Consider the following 17,890-nt stretch of genomic DNA (forward strand, 5'->3'; position numbering starts at 1 on the left):
TCGCTATATCTCGAAATATATTTTCCACTGGTGTTTTCCATATCACGGGTGAAGCTCTACTGAGCCGAAAAGATTAGGAGCAAATTCATCAGGAGACTCTCCGGATTGCAATTTCAAATTGAAATCAACAAACTCACTTCCGCTGATTCCTCCAATACTCATCTTGACGAATGGATCCGAGAGACCTCCAGGGTCCGATATGGGAAGGTTCACTGCTTGGTAGAAGAAACCTCTTACGACGTACTCACGGACATCATATCTATTACAACCATATCATAAACAACAACAATATCATAAACAACAACAACAACATCAACATAAACAATAATATTATAAACAACAATAATATCCACATTCTCCACATTTGCATAGTATCAAATTGGCACACACTATAATGAGAATAATTGACATTAGTATAAATCCCAGCGTTAGTGATATGATAAAAGTAACCTTTCGAGACTATGATAGCGACAAGTTGTTCACTATCATTAATCCCGGAATAGACAACACACATTCTCCACATTTGCATAGTATCAAATTGGCACACACTATAATGAGAATAATTGACATTAGTATAAATCCCAGCGTTAGTGATATGATAGAAGTAACCTTTCGAGACTATGATAGCGACAAGTTGTTCACTATCAATAATCCCGGAATAGACAACACGCATTCTCCACATTTGCATAGTATCAAATCAACACGCCAAATTCTCACGCCATTCTCGGCGGTCTCGTCGGCAAAGGCTTGCATCCAGCATTTACTCCACACAGGACATGTGCGGCAACTTGATCCATCTCCTCAGGCACCGACAACATATACCTGCCAACAACAATGGGGTTTCACCCTCTTCACGTGAAGTGGCGTGAAACTCGGATGAAAAACGCGATATTCGCGGTGATATCCAGTAGTCGTAAACTATGTTTTTCATATTACGGGTGAAACTCCAATATCAATTTGACACGGTGACATTCGTATTATGTAAAGAGATAGAGTAGAGAATAACTGAGCATATATGGATAGGAAGAGCACAGCTCAGCTCAGTGTAATGGAGTGTCACCCGTTTTACGTGAAGTGGCGTGAAACTCCGTGAACACATTTGTGGTTTTTTTCATATCGCGGGTGAAAGTAGTAGTTTCAAACTACAGTGGAGTTTCACCCGTGTTATGAAAAACATATTTTACGACTACTGCATAGCGCGAGTATTGCATTTTTCGAAACATGTTTCACATCTCACTTCCTAAAAAAACGTATGCGAGCAATGAATAACGCGTAAAACGCGTAAAACGCTGCGAGTAGTTCACGTTAAATGAGCTGATCTGTCCGGTGTGATTCGCAAAGTGTTTTCAATCCACTTTATATCGCAAATATCGCGTTTTTCACATGGAGTTTTACGCCACTTCACGTAAAACGGGTGAAACAACACTACACTAAGCAGTGTTAGGATGCATGCACATACTCGAGTATACGTGTTGGTGACAATATGGAAATTCCGAGGAAATTTCGGAGAATCCTCATTGGTTTCCGTCTACTTCTACCCGAATTCGTATATAACTAAGGGAATTCCTGAGCTCAGCTGAGGAAAGCGAACATATACTTCAACGCTGGGACCAAGTCCAAGCAGCTTGTCGGTGTACATTTTTTGCCAGACCACGTTATTGCTCCACGTTTTTATCTCTGCCAGAGACAGTCTTGTGAAGGCTAGTTGCTCCCATTCATCATCACTAGCAGCAATCTTTTTCCCAAGCAATGATATGATCAGATCGAACGACTGACGAAACTCCGGTAAGAATCTAATAAAAAAGCATCAGAAAATAGGAGGTTATAGAGCCGGCGTTAGAGTAATGGAGTGTCACCTGTGACGTGAAAAACATATTTCACAAACCATACCGCGAATATTGCCTTTCTCACTAAGAATTGCACCACCTCACGTAAAATGGGTGAAACTCCATTATATTTCTGGATTCCTCAGCAGCGTTGAGAAGTTCTATTCAGGTATAATAATATGACTTCGTGAAGAAATATACAAAAACCAATAATAAATTTCTTCACAATTTCCATATTGTCACCAGCACATGTCGTTGATCATATGCATATGTTTCCACACTCCCTAAGGTCGGACAATTCCTCGATGGTAACTTCCAACAAATTAGGTTTTTAATAGTTTCGAAATTGGAATTTTCAATACATATTTATGCATCGTTGATGATATTTTTATATTCAACAAATTTGAAATATTTTGAAGTAGGGCAATTCAAAATCCATATCAAAAAATGCTCGCGCAAAAAGTTAAAGTTGATTTTCGATCATTTCACTTGAAACACTTGAGCCTCTCCTGAGTTTCAAGACCGTTTGCATGTAGAGGGACAGAGTTCTTAGGACAGCAGTACACAAAGACTTTGCGCGGTGGGTCCGCGCTGAGCTAGCTATAGCCGGGTGATAGGATAGAGAGTTAAGATCATATTTTCCTTTACCGTTCTCACAGTCTTATGGTTGGTAATACTGAGTCTACGGCTAGGGGAGCCTCAAACCACTAACAACAGTATCGAGTTTCACATGTAAAATCAAATCCCGACAGCGCTCTAGGAGCTCAGGAGAGGTCTGTCGGAGTCTCACGATCCGTTTTACGTGAAGTGGCGTAATACTCTGTGGAAAACCCGATATTCGCGGTGATATGCAGTAGTCGTGAAATATGTTTTCCACTAGTGTTTCTCATATCACTAGGGTGGAACTCCAGGACATCGCATATCTTTATTTGCGCACAGCGAAGATTCCTAAGATACGCACTCGAGATTGCCCCTTACACTTGCCACGGCTTCAACCTCCCTTCCTCCTCAAATATAACCGATAACGCATCAAGTCGTTGCACCGGCGTACGAATACTAAACTTACAACAAATACTCCTAGAACGGATTCTACTCACATACGCGTGCGCTCCAAAGGCGAATTCCACAAACACTTCTTCCGGCTCAACAACAGCGTCAAACTCAGGCGTTAGTGCGGCTTCATATCTACTGTTATCAACAGTCACCAGTTTATGCAAAGGTCAACCCACACATCTATCCAGACTATGTGTTCTTTAGTGTCGGGCTCTCTGGGTGCATCACAACTCACCACGGAAGACTGCGGGTCTTCGGACCGCTCAACAGATGCTGATATTAATATACGACCGCCGTACCTGCCGTGTGAAGAACGCACACAAGTTGGTGACAATAAGAAATTATCGTTGCTTTTCTCACACTCCTACCCCTGGTCGTGTGGGAATCTCCAAAGTGTAATGTGAACTATGATAGCGACAAGTTGTTCACTATCATTAATCCCGGAATAGACAACACACATTCTCCACATTTGCATAGTATCAAATTGGCACACACTATAATGAGAATAATTGACATTAGTATAAATCCCAGCGTTAGTGATATGATAAAAGTAACCTTTTGAGACTATGATAGCGACAAGTTGTTCACTATCATTAATCCCGGAATAGACAACACACATTCTCCACATTTGCATAGTATCAAATTGGCACACACTATAATGAGAATAATTGACATTAGTATAAATCCCAGCGTTAGTGATATGATAGGAGTAACCTTTCGAGACTATGATAGCGACAAGTTGTTCACTATCATTAATCCCGGAATAGACAACACACATTCTCCACATTTGCATAGTATCAAATTGGCACACACTATAATGAGAATAATTGACATTAGTATAAATCCCAGCGTTAGTGATATGATAGAAGTAACCTTTCGAGACTATGATAGCGACAAGTTGTTCACTATCATTAATCCCGGAATAGACAACACACATTCTCCCCATTTGCATAGTATCAAAGCCAATCTCTACTGCTCACTCCGACTCAAGCGGCTCATCATTAACCTGTGGTGGAGGCTCCTCTCCTTCGAACGAATAATATCTGATAAACACGATGCTGTGATAAACGCGACCACGAGGATGCGCTCACAGATTGACCCATCTGGTTTGCATTCCCTTATCGTAGATCGCTTGAAAGTCGAAATCAGCAGCGGCTATCATCTCGTTCCTGTCACCCTGGGACATTATTTCTATCAGAACCTTCACAACGATATACACATACTTCAAGTAGTAGTGACGGTAAGTGCGGAAAAATAAGCACATGTATTGGTGACAATATTTTGATCAAATTTCGGAAAATTCTTGTTGGTTTCTATACATTTCTACCCGAATTCACATGTAGACTTCTACAATCAGTGAGGAAACGCCGGAGCTCGGCTGAGGAAAGCGAACACATATTCCAACACTGATGATGATGATGGAAATAATTAAAATGATGAAAATGATGAAAATGATGAAAATGATGATGATGATGAAAATTATGAAAATTATGAAAATGATGAAAATGATGAAAATGATGAAAATGATGAAAATGATGAAAATGATGAAAATGATGAAAATGATGAAAATGATGAAAATGATGAAAATGATGATGATGATGATGATGATGATGACGAGCCCCTTACATTTTGATCCCAAGTAGGGCACATGACCGGCACTCGAAGGCATTCATTCCAAACAGGTCTACTATTGTCCACAATCACTTTAGTCTGCAGTTTCACACCCGCAAATGACACTATTACCTACGAAGAACTCCCCTATCGAATAATAATAATACCCCTTTCTTAATCGACAACGATAACAACACATTTAGATGGAAGCATCCGAACGTATCGGAAATTTCGCATCTTCATGCTGTCAAAATCGAACTCGGATGGAACACAATACGAATAAGACGGAATGACAACTGGGGATACTTTTCGAGTACAGTCCCGAGAGCGATTTACTCATCATAGCGATCACTCTCACACATAGCGTGTGAGAATATGCATATGGTCAACTACGTATAATGAGGAAATTCTTATTGATTTCTGAGCACTTCTACCCGAGTTCTATTTAGTGAGAAAACTCCTGAGCTCAGGTGAGGAAAGGGAACACATACTCCTCGAACACTTACGTAAGGACTGCATGTTGCCGTTCTCCCGAATACACCACCACCACCTTTCTTAGGAAGATTCTCAGCCTTGTAAACCTACGAACGACGCTACAAAAATCGCGAAATTTCACTGGAAAAAAGTCTTTTATTTTGGAAGTTTTTGAGAATAATTTCAGAGTAATGCCCCCGAGTGCTCCAATTGGTCTACCGAGTACAGCAATCGGATTTGAAATCAATTATGCATTGGAGTTTCACCCGAAAGAAAACGCACTTCACAGTCTTAACTCCAACAATTATTGACGTTTCTCACGTTGAAGTTGAGCATGACTAAGTTGAACTTCGAATCGGGGGTCTGTAAGACCCTCTCAGTGATGGAGCTCACAGCCTCGTCCTCATCCGAGATGAGTCGGAAACCACTCGGAACCTCAGAAATAATACAAATAAACCAAGCCGCTCTCATCTTCCGGCTACTTCCTATTTTCATCAATCTACTACCAATCACGAGAGAGTTATTATTACTACTAGAATTAATATAATCGGGTATTACTCGAATACTACCCGAATTACTACAAGAATTAATAGAATCGGTTATTACTAGAATACTACCCGAATTACCACTAGAATTAATAGAATCGGTTATTACTAGAATACTACCCGAATTACCACTAGAATTAATATAATCGGGTATTACTCGAATACTACCCGAATTACTACTAGAATTAATAGAATCGGTTATTACTCGAATACTACCCGAATTACTACTAGAATTAATAGAATCGGTTATTACTCGAATACTACCCGAATTACCACTAGAATTAATAAAACCGGTTATTACTAGAATACTACCGGAATTACTACTAGAATTAATGGAATCGGGTATTACTAGAATACTACCCGAATTGCAACTAGAATTAATGGAATCGGGTATTACTAGAATACTACCCGAATTGCAACTAGAATTAATGGAATCGGGTATTACTAGAATACTACCCGAATTGCAACTAGAATTAATGGAATCGGGTATTACTAGAATACTACCCGAATTACAACTAGAATCATTAGAATCTGTTATTACTAGAATACTACCGGAATTACTACTAGAATTAATGGAATCGGTTATTACTAGAATACTACCCGAATTACAACTAGAATCATTAGAATCTGTTATTACTAGAATACTACCGGAATTACTACTAGTCGCGAATCGTAATTATCGAGTATTGTATCACTCGGAATTCCCAATAATTTCTGAAAAATTCAAGTTCATGCAAAGAAAAAAATCGATTTACTTATTCACAAAGTAGGTCAACTCCACATTGCAACTGAGCGGGGATTACATCGTCCCCCGGGCCGTATATTCCAACACTAACATTAACATATCCTCGCACGTCGCCAGGTTTCTCAGGGAAACTCATGGGCATCCACTGCCTCAACAAAGTGTGCCGAACTAGTGAGTAACTACGGCGAGTGAATCACTGCTTAGTCGAAGTCGATCGCAGTTTGGGAAAATATGCATACGATATGAAATTTTCCGGGAAATTTTCTTTGTTTTCTGTACTTTTCTACCCTAATTCACATATAATAAGTTATGAAACTCAGTCCTGAGATCAGCTGATAAAAGCAAACATATATTCCAACACCAGTTGATCGAGACTTACATTCGACTGAAACCAAACGTACATGCCCCTATGAGCTCATCTTTTCTAAGTGCGTTATGATGCCAACACTGCAGGGTTATCTAATGAGGATAGAACTTCGAACAGTAGTGATGGAAGACCATATCCATGTGTAATTTTACAGCTTAATCGATACTGTGTTGGAGGAATATATCTTCGCTTTCCTCAGCTGAGCTCATAAGTTTTCTCCCTAACTATACAAGTTTACCCCCGGGTTCAGATACGAGTATATAGCGAGTTTCTATGCTTCTATTAGAAACCAATGTAAGTTTCCAAAAAATTTTCCAAATTTTTCTTCTTATCACCAACACATGTGTATATCTTCCCACACTGACTTTGGATCTCTTGAACTCTGCTTTGGCCAGACTTGCATCGAACAGAAAAAAGCAGTTGAACGAACAACTAGCCGTCGCGCTCTGCCAAGTGGTCTCCTTCTCAACATCTTCCTCCTCACCAGGGTAGTCTACTATCACTTTCAAATACCTGCGGTATTCACTTCGATGATAGTTTCTCTTTTTTTACGGGTTTGGCAGTTCAGTGCTTCCTTCAGGTCTTCGAAGTGCGTACACTGAGTGTATATCTACTTTGATTTTCCACTCAGTTCTTCCCATGATAACAAGCAATGTATAATACTGCAAACGATCAAATGCACGTGTCGGTGATGATATGGGAATTAATTTCATTGGAGTTTCACCACCCTAGTGATATGAAAAACATATTTCACGACTACTGCATATCACCGCGAATATCGAGTTTTCACCGAGTTTTACGCCACTTCGCGTAAAACGGGTGAAACTCCATTGCTTTTTCGCGCACCGCCGTATGCGAACTTCATTCGTTAGTGAAGGAACTCCTAGACTCAGCCGAAAAAAGCAAACATATTTTCTTACACTGCAGCACAACACACAATCGCGAGAGCTGCTCATCTTGCAGATTAACCAACACAGTGATAATGAGAACTCCTTTCGTTAGTAATTTGCCCATTGAGATAACACTACACTGGATATAACTGAATGCCTTCCAAGGCCTCTTCATACTTAGCCGACGAAGGCTATCTTCATCATAAGCTCAGTTGCGGGAATCCTTGAGCCTAGAGAGACATCTTGTGTTCTACGGGGGATTGGGACAGCGACAATGATGCAGCAGCATCTTACACTATCCTAAATAGTAGGGTTGAAAGCAAAATATCTGTGTCTCGCGATAGACACCAACCGCATCACACAGGGAGCCCATAATATTCCCGGGGGGAACTCATCAAATATTCATAGCGATGTTTACGTTGTTTATGCAATACAGTTTCACAATGATTCTCGAAAAACAACACACATTCCTCCATCTGCATATTAAATTGACACACACTGTAAAGACTATCACAACTTCTCGTATTCCGTAAGCATCTGCTACCACACATTTCGTGTCGTCAACTTCATACGCAAATGTTACAACTCAACACACTGTTTTGAAACAGAGGCAACCTAAACTAAGCACTCAAAATTTGACCATGCAATGCAGCCACCATCTCTTGTTCTGGTTCGACGTTGATTATTATACTTTTGCCAGTCGGGTTGAGAGGGTCGGGGAATTCGAGGCGGCTCAGCTGCATATAGGGAAGCCCATCGCTGTTCTCTACAATATCGAGGCCCCCTTCAGCAAAATGCGCCTGAGGAACGATCGTAATCTCAATTGATTCAGCAATCGACGCAACTATGAAGGAATAGGGTAGAGTCAAAGCAGAAAACTCTTTTTCAATTTTCAAGTGGACTCCCTGGGTTGACTCCAGTGACTATGTTGTCTGAATTTTCGGTTAAAATCGGTGGCCCCCTTTCCCGGGGGGGGGGGGGGGCAGTGAACCTGGGCCTCAGGAGGATTGCCCAATTTGCCCATCCTTGTGTACGGCGCTGATTGACTTTGACGTGAATATGCTGTCAACAAAAATTATGTTGATGTCCCGATATGAGTTGCTCTAGGCTATACGGCTCTATTGAGTAATAAGTGGCGACTCTAGTTGTGGTGAGATGTTCCTAATAGGCTTTTCAGATTCAACAACACAGGATGCGCTACAATTCCCTCATCTGTAGCTCCCGAAACTGTATGTGTATAGCACATATACACCCACGACGACAGATGACGAGGAGGAAGAGGGGGAAGAGGAGGAAGAGGAGAAAGAGGAGGAAGAGGAGGAAGAGGAGGAAGAGGAGGAAGAGGAGGAAGAGGAGGAAGAGGAGGAAGAGGAGGAAGAGGAGGAAGAGGAGGAAGAGGAGGAAGAGGAGGAAGAGGAGGAAGAGGAGGAAGAGGAGGAAGAGGAGGAAGAGGAGGAAGAGGAGGAAGAGGAGGAAGAGGAGGAAGAGGAGCCTACCGTGATGTAGCCGGGCTTCGACGGGGTTGTCATCACCTCATACATGCAGAGATCGCCAACCCCGGCTTCAACGAGTCGGAACTCCGTACCAACAGTGGAATCATTCGAGGAGCATTCGACCTGATAGTTGCTAACCAAGAAGTAAATTTAAACAGAGTTTCACCCGTTTTACGTGAAGTGGCGTAATACTTTGTAAAAAAGGAGATATTCGCGCTATACAGTAGTCGTGAAATATATTTTTCACATCACTAGGGTGGTGTCTCACCGGTTGCCACCGTTGATCATCCTTAGACCAGCTCATGCACGACTCGACAACGCCGTACTCCAGTAGTCGTCCGTCTGGACTGAAAAAATCGGTCGAGTGAGGCGACAGGGCAGGTCGGGCCAGCAACCGAAAGGTCTGCCGCAAGGCATGCCTGAAGCAATAAACTGCCTACGATAATAAAGCTGAGATAAATAGCAGATTGTCCAATTTTTCTTTTTCTTGTTTGCAATTTTTTATATGAATGAGAAATCATCACAAGCCCAGTCCGAACGTTCATTAAGAGCCTCTGTTATTGTTACGACAACAATCAGCTTCTCACATACTCTCGATAATGCGTCTTGAACTGTCGCGATATGCTCTTGTCAGTGCAGACCACACACAAGCCTGCAACGCCGACTTCAACATTGATCGGGAAGTGCCTGAATACCACACTTTGTCCACATCTACAGTGCGTGCTAATTTGATATGCGAATTTGCGTTATTTTTTTAAGGTTAATAAGACTCAATCTAAAACTATATCGCATATACAATGTAACAATGGCTATGAACATGTGTTGTGATGAAAGTACCCGTTTAGGACTATGATGATAGCGACAACTTGTTCACTATAATTTGCCTTCCAAAATAACACACATTTGCATATCGAATTGACACGTCCTGTATGATTATTGGCTTACAATTTGCCGTCCCTCAATCGATCCCGTGGTTGGTCAATCTCGTCAGGTAATGGAAGGTCCTGCTTCATGCGATCGAGCTCCTCGTTTTGACCGGAGTGGATCTCTGGGCTCGAGTTGCCGGGCAAGAACGGGGTAACTGTCGAGCCAGTTGTGAGAAAAATGATTTTTATTTGCAGCAAAGAATTGAGGGGAAATTTTCTCTCGACGACGCAGTAGTGAACTGAAGAGGAGCTCAGCTGATCAGCTGTACTCTGTATGGTTGAAAGCCTCAAAGACATACGCATATGCGAGCGACGTCGGTGAACAGCTCAGCGAGTATGTGACTGTACTCAGTGTGCCACTGCTCGCTAGAGCGATCCTATCGAACTTGGAGCCCATTATTAACCTCGTTGTGTTGGGTATAGCATATCATTTTAATGAGATACTATCGATAGGGAAGATGTTGATTGCTGAGTTGTGTAATGTGATTCCGCATGTATGATACTGTGGTAATATTATTGCCCGGAATTCCAATCTTCGATATCCCACAACGTTTGCCGTGGGGGGGTTCATTGATCGTCGTGAATCCTCGTTGAGTTTTATTCTTCATTCGTCTATGATGAAAAACTCCAAAAGTACTTCCGCAATATGACAGACTCGAATCATCAAAGGAAAAAATTTACGGGGAAAGTATCCAAAAATGAGAGAAGTGCAGTCAACACGTGAGCGATGTGAAGTGACCCCCTCCGACCTACAGGTAGTTTCTAATGAAGGCCTCCCAAGAGCCGTCCCATCGTTCCTCATAGACCACCCGTAAGGCTTGTACACAACACAATAGCGATGTTCCCAAGTATTGAATACCACTCGAGGAAGCAGTGATGTGTGCTTTGGTAACCGAACAGGACGCGACAGCTGCCATCGACCAAGTGAAGACAACATTCCAACTTGCAACATATGGTAGAGTACTCTCGCGACTGTGGTCCTCAGTTTTTACCAAAAACCATAAAAGCTACTAGTATCAAACACAAAGAAGCGAATCGTGCAGCTGATAGTATAAGCAGTCTTTGATCAACACAACCAGCGTTAAGCAGCAGCAATTTGTAATGAGAAGTTTACAGTGTGGGGGGAAATATGTACATGGTCAACTACACGTCGGTAACGGAAAAGTTTTCGGGAAATTTCTGGGAAATTTTCGGGAAATTAGTGGGGAAATTTTCGGGAAATTCCTGTTGATATCTGAATGAGACTTTCTGTGCACTTCTACCTCGAAAAAATTCGTATGTAATTAGTGAGGAAACTTCTTAGCTAGGGAAAGCAAGCATTTACTCCAACAATTCAAGGGCCGCTATGCCACTACCCCAAGATATGCCTTAGCACAATCAATTTCTCTACCTGGGGCGGCTATGCCACTGCCCCCAAGATATGCCTTAGCACAATCAATTTCATTACCTGGGGCGGCTATGCCACTGCCCCCAAGATATGCCTTAGCACAATCAATTTCTCTACCTGGGGCGGCTATGCCACTGCCCCCAAGATATGCCTTAGCACAATCAATTTCTCCGACTGGGGCGGCTATGCCACTGCCCCCAAGATATGCATTAGTACGATCAATTTCTCCGACTGGGGCGGCTATGCCACTGCCCCAAGATATGCCTTAGTACAATCAATTTCTCTACCTGGGGCGCCAATGCCACTGCCCCCAAGATATGCCTTAGTACAATCAATTTCTCTACCTGGGGCGGCTATGCCACTGCCCCCAAGATATGCCTTAGTACGATCAATTTCTCCGACTGGGGCGGCTATGCCACTGCCCCAAGATATGCCTTAGTACAATTAATTTCTCTACTTGAGGCGGCTATGCCACTGCCCCCAAGATATGCCTTAGTACAATCAATTTTCCCACCACGACCGCAGTAACTCCAATTCTACTGAGTTGTCGATTCAATTCCACTGTTAGTAAGGCCGATTCCATTCGAGGGGCAGATATGCCATACCTCGACTACAACGCGCGTATCCTTTTAGAAGAGAAAACTCTGGCGGTTATTCAGCAGCAGGAATCTACTCCTAGGAAAAGAAACCAGTCCTGAGATAACAGCACCAGGATTACAGTAAGTACCATGCTATTCCGTAGCTGGTTACAGCAGCACTCGGCTCAATCCTGATGAGGGATTCCCACACACTGGCAAACACAAAGCAAGGATGAGGTGGTAATCCTACCGCTGGGCAACTTAGAAACCGATGGGTGGAACGAATGAGTACAGGGAAAGTAACAGAATGATGGACTAAGAGAAAGAAGGTGTCGGGCTTCTCCCAACATAGAGCGTTACCCAATGGGTTATTAATGTGCCCAAATATGCGAGACGGGCCAAGGAGAATGACGAAAATGGTCCTGATAAGCGCGGTAGTCGGGAACATCTCATTTAAACGTTGGGAGTGTTGTACAGTGTACAGTGTGCACAAACAATGCACACAACAACTAGTTGGAGGCTTCTACGCAACAAGAGTCTTCCTTCCTTTTATCGCTCTAACAATACGTTCAGCGTTGTCAACCATTGGACGTCTGCACAAAGGACAGCAGACCGATTTGACTACTTCAGTGAGGCTGTCGGAATGTTTGGAGAGCAAAGGGATCGAACCCGAGATGCACGCTCGGACACAAGAACGATGATACATGTGACCACAAGGAAGCTCCGCTAAAGTTTCTCCTTTCTCCCAGCGTTCTAGACATACAGCACAGTCGTCCACATAGGGCGCGAACACCTCTTTTGTGGACTTCTTGTAGATTATATCAGCCACCTTACTGCACTCGTTGGCAGTGAGCACAACTGAAAAGTGGAGAGACCTTAATACCGTCCATGCAGCGAATAATACAGGAACAGCAACCTGAGTTTAAGTAAGCATGAAGACACGACCAAAGCTGAATGCTCACCAGGAAGATGAATAAAGCCAATAAAGTGTATTGCAACCATGGAGAGAGACCTAAGGCTTCGGCAGTCATCCATGCGACCAACAGGAGTGATACACCTGATCGAACCCAACAAGATTACTACTGAGGAATCGAACGCTACGTTATGTACTGACGCTATCATATTACAAAGCAAAATTAGAGATAAAGTGTAGGGTATTGATGATTGACGAATACCCCTTCCACACCCTAGTATTACCAATAACCCATGCCAGCCGCTTGACGAGGTCGAGCCAATTAACGATGGGGGTACAATATCGCATGAGGAGAAGACGGTAACTAGGCTGGTATGAGCAAGATTTCAACAAGGACTAACCCAGAACGGGACACGCAGCATGGAAACTGATTTCCACATCACATGACGGTTCACCGAGCATCTTTTTAGCAATCAGATTGTGGACGCACGGAGTCTTCAGAAGGCAACAACTCCATCGTTATGACTGTGTACAGGTTGACCATAGCGAGGGCCCTCCATCGTTTGAGGGCGGCCAATACTGTGCACACATTAAAGGGAACAGGACTGTCAACTGAGGGCTGCCTTGTGGTAGACATAGAGCTAGGGCAATCAATAGAGGAGGCTCGCCAACTCACTTGAGACGCGAGAACAGAAGGAGACTAGGGATCTATTAAGCAATGTCCGTGCGAATGCAACTTGTTTCACCACGTTGAGCCTTGTCCCGAGACTCGCCATTGACACGTCGTTGAGACCGAATTATAGACGTCTGTCACAGAATTGAGAATACGAGACATTCATCAACCTCGAGCAATAACGGACAACCAGAGCCCGTAAAGATGCAGGTAGGACTAGGGAGAGAAGTACTTGCATACTACTGTAGTACTACAACATATTTCGACGCATCGTGGTATTACGATAATGTGTGGAAATATGTTGACAGTCGTATGTTCGTATGCAAATATGTTAGCCTTACCGGTGATCGCGAATACGATCAACAAGTGCCGTCTACTAAAGGCAACAGGAAGAACATGTGATCCGTTCAAGAGATGGCACAATTCAACAGTAGATTAAATACATAGTGCCGTATAATACAGCCTCGTAAAGACCTACTCGAGTGCTACCTTCAACGTGAGGCGTTACATCAGGTAGAGATATCCAATCGACTTTATTAAGCGCTGCCGCACTTACAGAAAAAAGGGGAGATTTATGCGGTCGAGCCAATCCTCGGGGATCAGACTAATGAAATGGATGTATGAGTGATGACAATCCCGACCCTAGTTTCGATGTGACCAGTTCACCGTGGTCGGGCAAAGGTAAGAAAAGTCATGGCAAAAAATTGGCGTTAAAAAATTAGTGAATGCTCGCTTCGCTCCGCCCTCGTGCACGCATGCGCATGTTGCGGTGTCTCCAGCGTCAGACTTGAGCGGGGCGTATGAGTTTGTTTTCTACCCTTTCACTCGCCCCTTTATCACCTCTGCCTCATACCTGCTTTGCTCGATACTAACTCGGTGTGATGAAAATAAAAAGTGAGATTCCGTCATTACTCGAAACTAACGTGTTGGCTTGTCAGCATTTGGAATTCTGTGCTGACTCTATCTCTTCTACCATGCCATTGATGCGATACATACCTCGGGTCAATCATTACAGTCCTTGCCGTTTCATGCTTGATAACTTGATGGAGCTCTCTTTAAAAAGACTATTGAAATAGGTCAGATTCCAATGAAATTGAACTCGTGATGGAAGTAATGTTTAAGTAAGTTCTCAAACAGCCAGCCATAATACACAATGATTCATCGTTATTAGAAGATGCTGAGAATTTGATAACTCCTTGTATTTGAACTCTGGGTACCTGTCTTCGTTCAGCGGTTGGTTTCATCTCGGGGGGTCATGCCGGTTGCGCCGATCTATCCCGTCTTCGTCGATGGTCCTGTGGTGACGACCGAGCCCTTGCCGCCTCTCGAGGGTGGTAGCAAGCACTTCTCGACAGAGTGTGCGGTCCACAACTTCCGCCCTACCAATTTGCTCGGTGAAACGTACCGTAACTATGAGAATTCATCAAGACAGAAAACAGTAGAACTTAATTACAAGAAACAACACGAAAACATGACGGTTGACACAGTCCGTAGACTGCACAAAAAGTGGCTCGGATTTGATCACGGTCAGTACACCATCATGGAGATCCTACACGAGTTAGATCACCTCGTGGACGACAGCGATCCCGACGTGAGCATACCCAATTCTGTGCATGCTTTCATGACCGCTGAGGCCATCAGGAAAGTGCACCCAGACAAGGACTGGCTTTGGCTCACGGGCTTCTTACATGACCTTGGTAAAGTGATGTCGTGCTGGGGTGAAGAGCAGTGGTGTGTCGTTGGTGACACCTTCCCAGTTGGTTGCGAGTTCAGCAAGGACATAGTGTTCTCTCATCAGTTCGAAGGGAACCCGGACTCAAGGCACGCACTATATTCCACCAAGTATGGTATGTACGAACCTCAGTGTGGGCTCGACAACCTCCTTATGGGCTTTGGTCATGATGAGTATCTCTACCAAGTGCTGACCAACCATCCAACCTGTACTCTTCCCCCTGAGGGTCTCTGGTGCGTCCGCTACCACAGTTTCTACCCCTGGCACGACAAAGGTGCCTACAGCCACTTAATGGCTCCTGAGGATTCTGCTAAGGTCGATATTGTCAAAGAGTTCAATAAGTTCGACTTGTACTCGAAGGGAGACGACTTGCCTGAGGTGGCTCAGCTCGAACCCCTGTACCTGGCCCTAGCCGAGAAGTACGGTCTTGGCGGCAAGATTCGTTGGTAGCGTTGGATTCATCCGTTCACGACGAGATCGTTCTCGTCATTTCTGTGAGGATGAGTTCATGTCGTTGATTTTTTACATTGTGACTGTGTACTTTCATGTTGCTTGCTTTTCGTTTTCATATCCGAGTTCGGTGCCTCTCGGACGGAGAGTCTCCAAGTGTTGCGACCGCGTTTAGTGGCACGCACAAACGGTGGCTCTCCAGGAACGTGCTTGGAGTCACTTTACCCCTGAGCTGTAGGTTTGCTGTCCTACACTATCCCGACCGTCATTGCTTTGATACTGTGGAATCTGTTGCGTTACGCCGAGTACTGTTCGCCTCATAATCTCGTTATAGTGGCTGGCTCTTCTCGCATAATATCAATTCCGATTGGACGAATCTTTAGACGATTCCCCTTGCCACTGACATTGGGCTTCCTTGGTCATTGAAGCTATGAGTCTCTTGACTTATACAATAGCGCCATACTGGGGAGAAGAAACGATCCCGATAAGGTCCAGCGAACGGGAGAATTCGAGTCAGGAAAGGAGGGTCCTACCCTCGCATGGGGTGTACTATACATGTGGTACTTGAAGAACGCGAAGCGCCGTACATTAGTGATTGAGATAACACTACACTGGATACAGTTGAATGCCTTCCAAGGCCTGCTCATACTTAGCCGACGAAGGCTATCTTCATCATAAGCTCAGCTGCGGGAATCCTTAAGCCTAGAGAGATGCCTTGTATTCTACGGGGGATTGGGACAGCGACAATGATGCAGCAGCATCTTACATGTAGCAAGTTGCATAAAGCAATATCTCAAGGGTCGCAACAGATAGACTGCACTGTGTGAGTCAATCAACAGAAACTAAAGACGGAGCTAAGAAATCGAATTCCTCACCGCCTCCAAATAGAAGCAGCAAGTCGAAAAACAATAACTCGACTCCAAACAACTACACGCGTTCATCATGGCATCGAACAGTAAACCCACTGATTAAGTGTTCTAGTACTCAACGCAACATTAGTACTGCTCAGTGAACAGTGTTCACGCTCCTCCACAGTCATCTCCACCGATGAAACTGTGCACATGATCTTTCTCATCACTACAACAATAGGTATTTAGTGGCAGCACTTCGACTAGCTGTCTATGCGCACGAGGCACCTCAGTGAGCTCTCGGTACGCAGTATCAATTCTAACAGAAGACCTGCTGCCGGCTAGGCACTCTAACAGGTCGAGAATAAGTCGGCTGAGCGACGAACAACAGCAGCAATTAGAGCAGGGCAGTACTCTGGCAGCAGTAAATACACAGACTACAATACGGGAGATCCAACGGAACTCTAGTTGCTACTGCATGAAGAGAATCAAAAAGTCTATTACATCATCTATGAAATGGAGGCCATTGAAATTCACATAAGCCGCACTTAGAAAATGAAAGTATTGATGTTACATCACAGAATTACGCGAACCATCACCGTGAAAGGAAACCGCGACCAAGGAAGCCGCGGAATTATAACACCGGCTGTGAGACTGCGCCTGGACGACAGCAGCTCATAGTAACCCATGCTTTGGTGATGAAATGTGTTGGCTTGGTCATTGATCAGTAAGTCGGGTGCGCCCTCCGACTCGGAACTTGAGACGCCTCGTGGATCAAAGCGAGGACTTCCGAATGACCTGAACATGATATCGCTCCCAAAAACCTAGAAAAGATAGAATACCTGGTTCTTTGGAAAGTCTTTGACTCCTCTTCGTTGCCCTCATCGAAGTAACCATAGACTCGATGTCTCTAACGCGGACGGCTGCCACAGGAACTACGTAAGTCCCCAGCAATGCAGTAACCATGGATGTGCGTAGAGCAGAACGCAACGAGGGCATAGGAAAGCGAAGGAGCGATAACGCAAGTCTGTTAAGTGTAAGTCTCCACGGCGAGATGTGGATGAGGGATCACATATAAACCCCACGCTATGATTCTTATGGGCTTCTAGATGCTGGCATGAAACGGTTCACAGTGAGTAGCTCCCTACCGTTTCACATTCTATCAGTATCCTGGCGGGCGCGTGCGCACCTAAGGGAAGAAGGCTGCTAATTCATAAACCCTCTATCGTTGCTACCGTTCAACAGTTCCTTGAGGCAATATGGTAGATGAAATGTTAAGCGATCGTGAGCCTGAGCCATGACGCGCTGTTTCGTGAGCCATGTTGCCAAAGTTTGATGCAGTTGTGGCATGAATTAAGAGTGAATCCCTACACGGAACT

The 17,890-nt window shown here is 43.9% G+C and overlaps 5 protein-coding genes across 5 annotated transcripts in view; 1 reads left to right on the forward strand and 4 right to left on the reverse strand.

Annotated features, from left to right (window-relative positions):
- Pmar_PMAR001863 (hypothetical protein) overlaps positions 1–2,089 on the reverse strand; it is a gene marked incomplete at both ends in the record, with an annotated part of 3,376 nt that extends 1,287 nt beyond the window's left edge. Inside the window, 4 exons of the mRNA XM_002772493.1 lie at positions 61–259; positions 718–822; positions 1,638–1,793; positions 2,076–2,089. Coding sequence (XP_002772539.1) covers positions 61–259; positions 718–822; positions 1,638–1,793; positions 2,076–2,089 — 474 coding nt within the window. The remainder of the gene's footprint in view (positions 1–60; positions 260–717; positions 823–1,637; positions 1,794–2,075) is intronic.
- Positions 2,090–3,855: 1,766 nt separating this feature from the next.
- Pmar_PMAR001864 (conserved hypothetical protein) lies at positions 3,856–6,390 on the reverse strand (the record flags this gene model as incomplete). The annotated part of the gene is made up of 6 exons (XM_002772494.1): positions 3,856–3,922; positions 3,971–4,080; positions 4,506–4,622; positions 4,997–5,071; positions 5,286–5,399; positions 6,313–6,390. The coding sequence occupies 6 exons, from the start codon at positions 6,388–6,390 to the stop codon at positions 3,856–3,858; spliced, it is 561 nt and encodes a 186-aa protein (XP_002772540.1).
- A 1,726-nt stretch (positions 6,391–8,116) lies between these two features.
- Pmar_PMAR001865 (hypothetical protein) lies at positions 8,117–10,876 on the reverse strand. Its single transcript, XM_002772495.1, has 6 exons — positions 10,684–10,876; positions 9,950–10,085; positions 9,596–9,691; positions 9,273–9,423; positions 9,008–9,127; positions 8,117–8,311 (listed from the first exon to the last, which is right to left on the reverse strand). The coding sequence occupies exons 1-6, from the start codon at positions 10,865–10,867 to the stop codon at positions 8,132–8,134; spliced, it is 867 nt and encodes a 288-aa protein (XP_002772541.1). The 5' UTR covers positions 10,868–10,876; the 3' UTR covers positions 8,117–8,131.
- A 1,256-nt stretch (positions 10,877–12,132) lies between these two features.
- Positions 12,133–13,181, reverse strand: Pmar_PMAR001866 (hypothetical protein). Its single transcript, XM_002772496.1, has 3 exons — positions 13,093–13,181; positions 12,858–12,952; positions 12,133–12,811 (listed from the first exon to the last, which is right to left on the reverse strand). The coding sequence occupies exons 1-3, from the start codon at positions 13,154–13,156 to the stop codon at positions 12,419–12,421; spliced, it is 552 nt and encodes a 183-aa protein (XP_002772542.1). The 5' UTR covers positions 13,157–13,181; the 3' UTR covers positions 12,133–12,418.
- Positions 13,182–14,736: 1,555 nt separating this feature from the next.
- Positions 14,737–15,943, forward strand: Pmar_PMAR001867 (Inositol oxygenase, putative; the record flags this gene model as incomplete). The annotated part of the gene is made up of 1 exon (XM_002772497.1): positions 14,737–15,943. One exon carries the CDS (start codon positions 14,737–14,739, stop codon positions 15,661–15,663), a length of 927 nt encoding a protein of 308 aa, XP_002772543.1. The 3' UTR covers positions 15,664–15,943.
- Positions 15,944–17,890: the final 1,947 nt, after the last annotated feature.

This window comes from Perkinsus marinus (assembly GCF_000006405.1).
Source record: "Perkinsus marinus ATCC 50983 genomic scaffold scf_1104296961072, whole genome shotgun sequence".
Classification (NCBI taxonomy): Eukaryota; Perkinsozoa; order Perkinsida; family Perkinsidae; genus Perkinsus; species Perkinsus marinus.

What these genes read in the sequence shown, in the direction of transcription:
- Pmar_PMAR001865 (XM_002772495.1), bottom strand. Translation starts at nt 10,867, where the DNA reads ATGTTGTCTTCACTTGGTCGATGGCAGCTGTCGCGTCCTGTTCGGTTA. An exon ending in GCCTTCATTAGAAACTACCT is followed by an intron (nt 10,086 to 10,683) that starts GTAGGTCGGAGG and finishes CTGGCTCGACAG; the next exon opens with TTACCCCGTTCTTGCCCGGC. An exon ending in CGAAGCCCGGCTACATCACG is followed by an intron (nt 8,312 to 9,007) that starts GTAGGCTCCTCT and finishes ATCGTTCCTCAG; the next exon opens with GCGCATTTTGCTGAAGGGGG.
- Pmar_PMAR001866 (XM_002772496.1), bottom strand. Translation starts at nt 13,156, where the DNA reads ATGCGATATTGTACCCCCATCGTTAATTGGCTCGACCTCGTCAAGCGG. An exon ending in GCGGCTGGCATGGGTTATTG is followed by an intron (nt 12,953 to 13,092) that starts GTAATACTAGGG and finishes GGGTTCGATCAG; the next exon opens with GTGTATCACTCCTGTTGGTC. An exon ending in TGGCTTTATTCATCTTCCTG is followed by an intron (nt 12,812 to 12,857) that starts GTGAGCATTCAG and finishes ACTTAAACTCAG; the next exon opens with GTTGCTGTTCCTGTATTATT.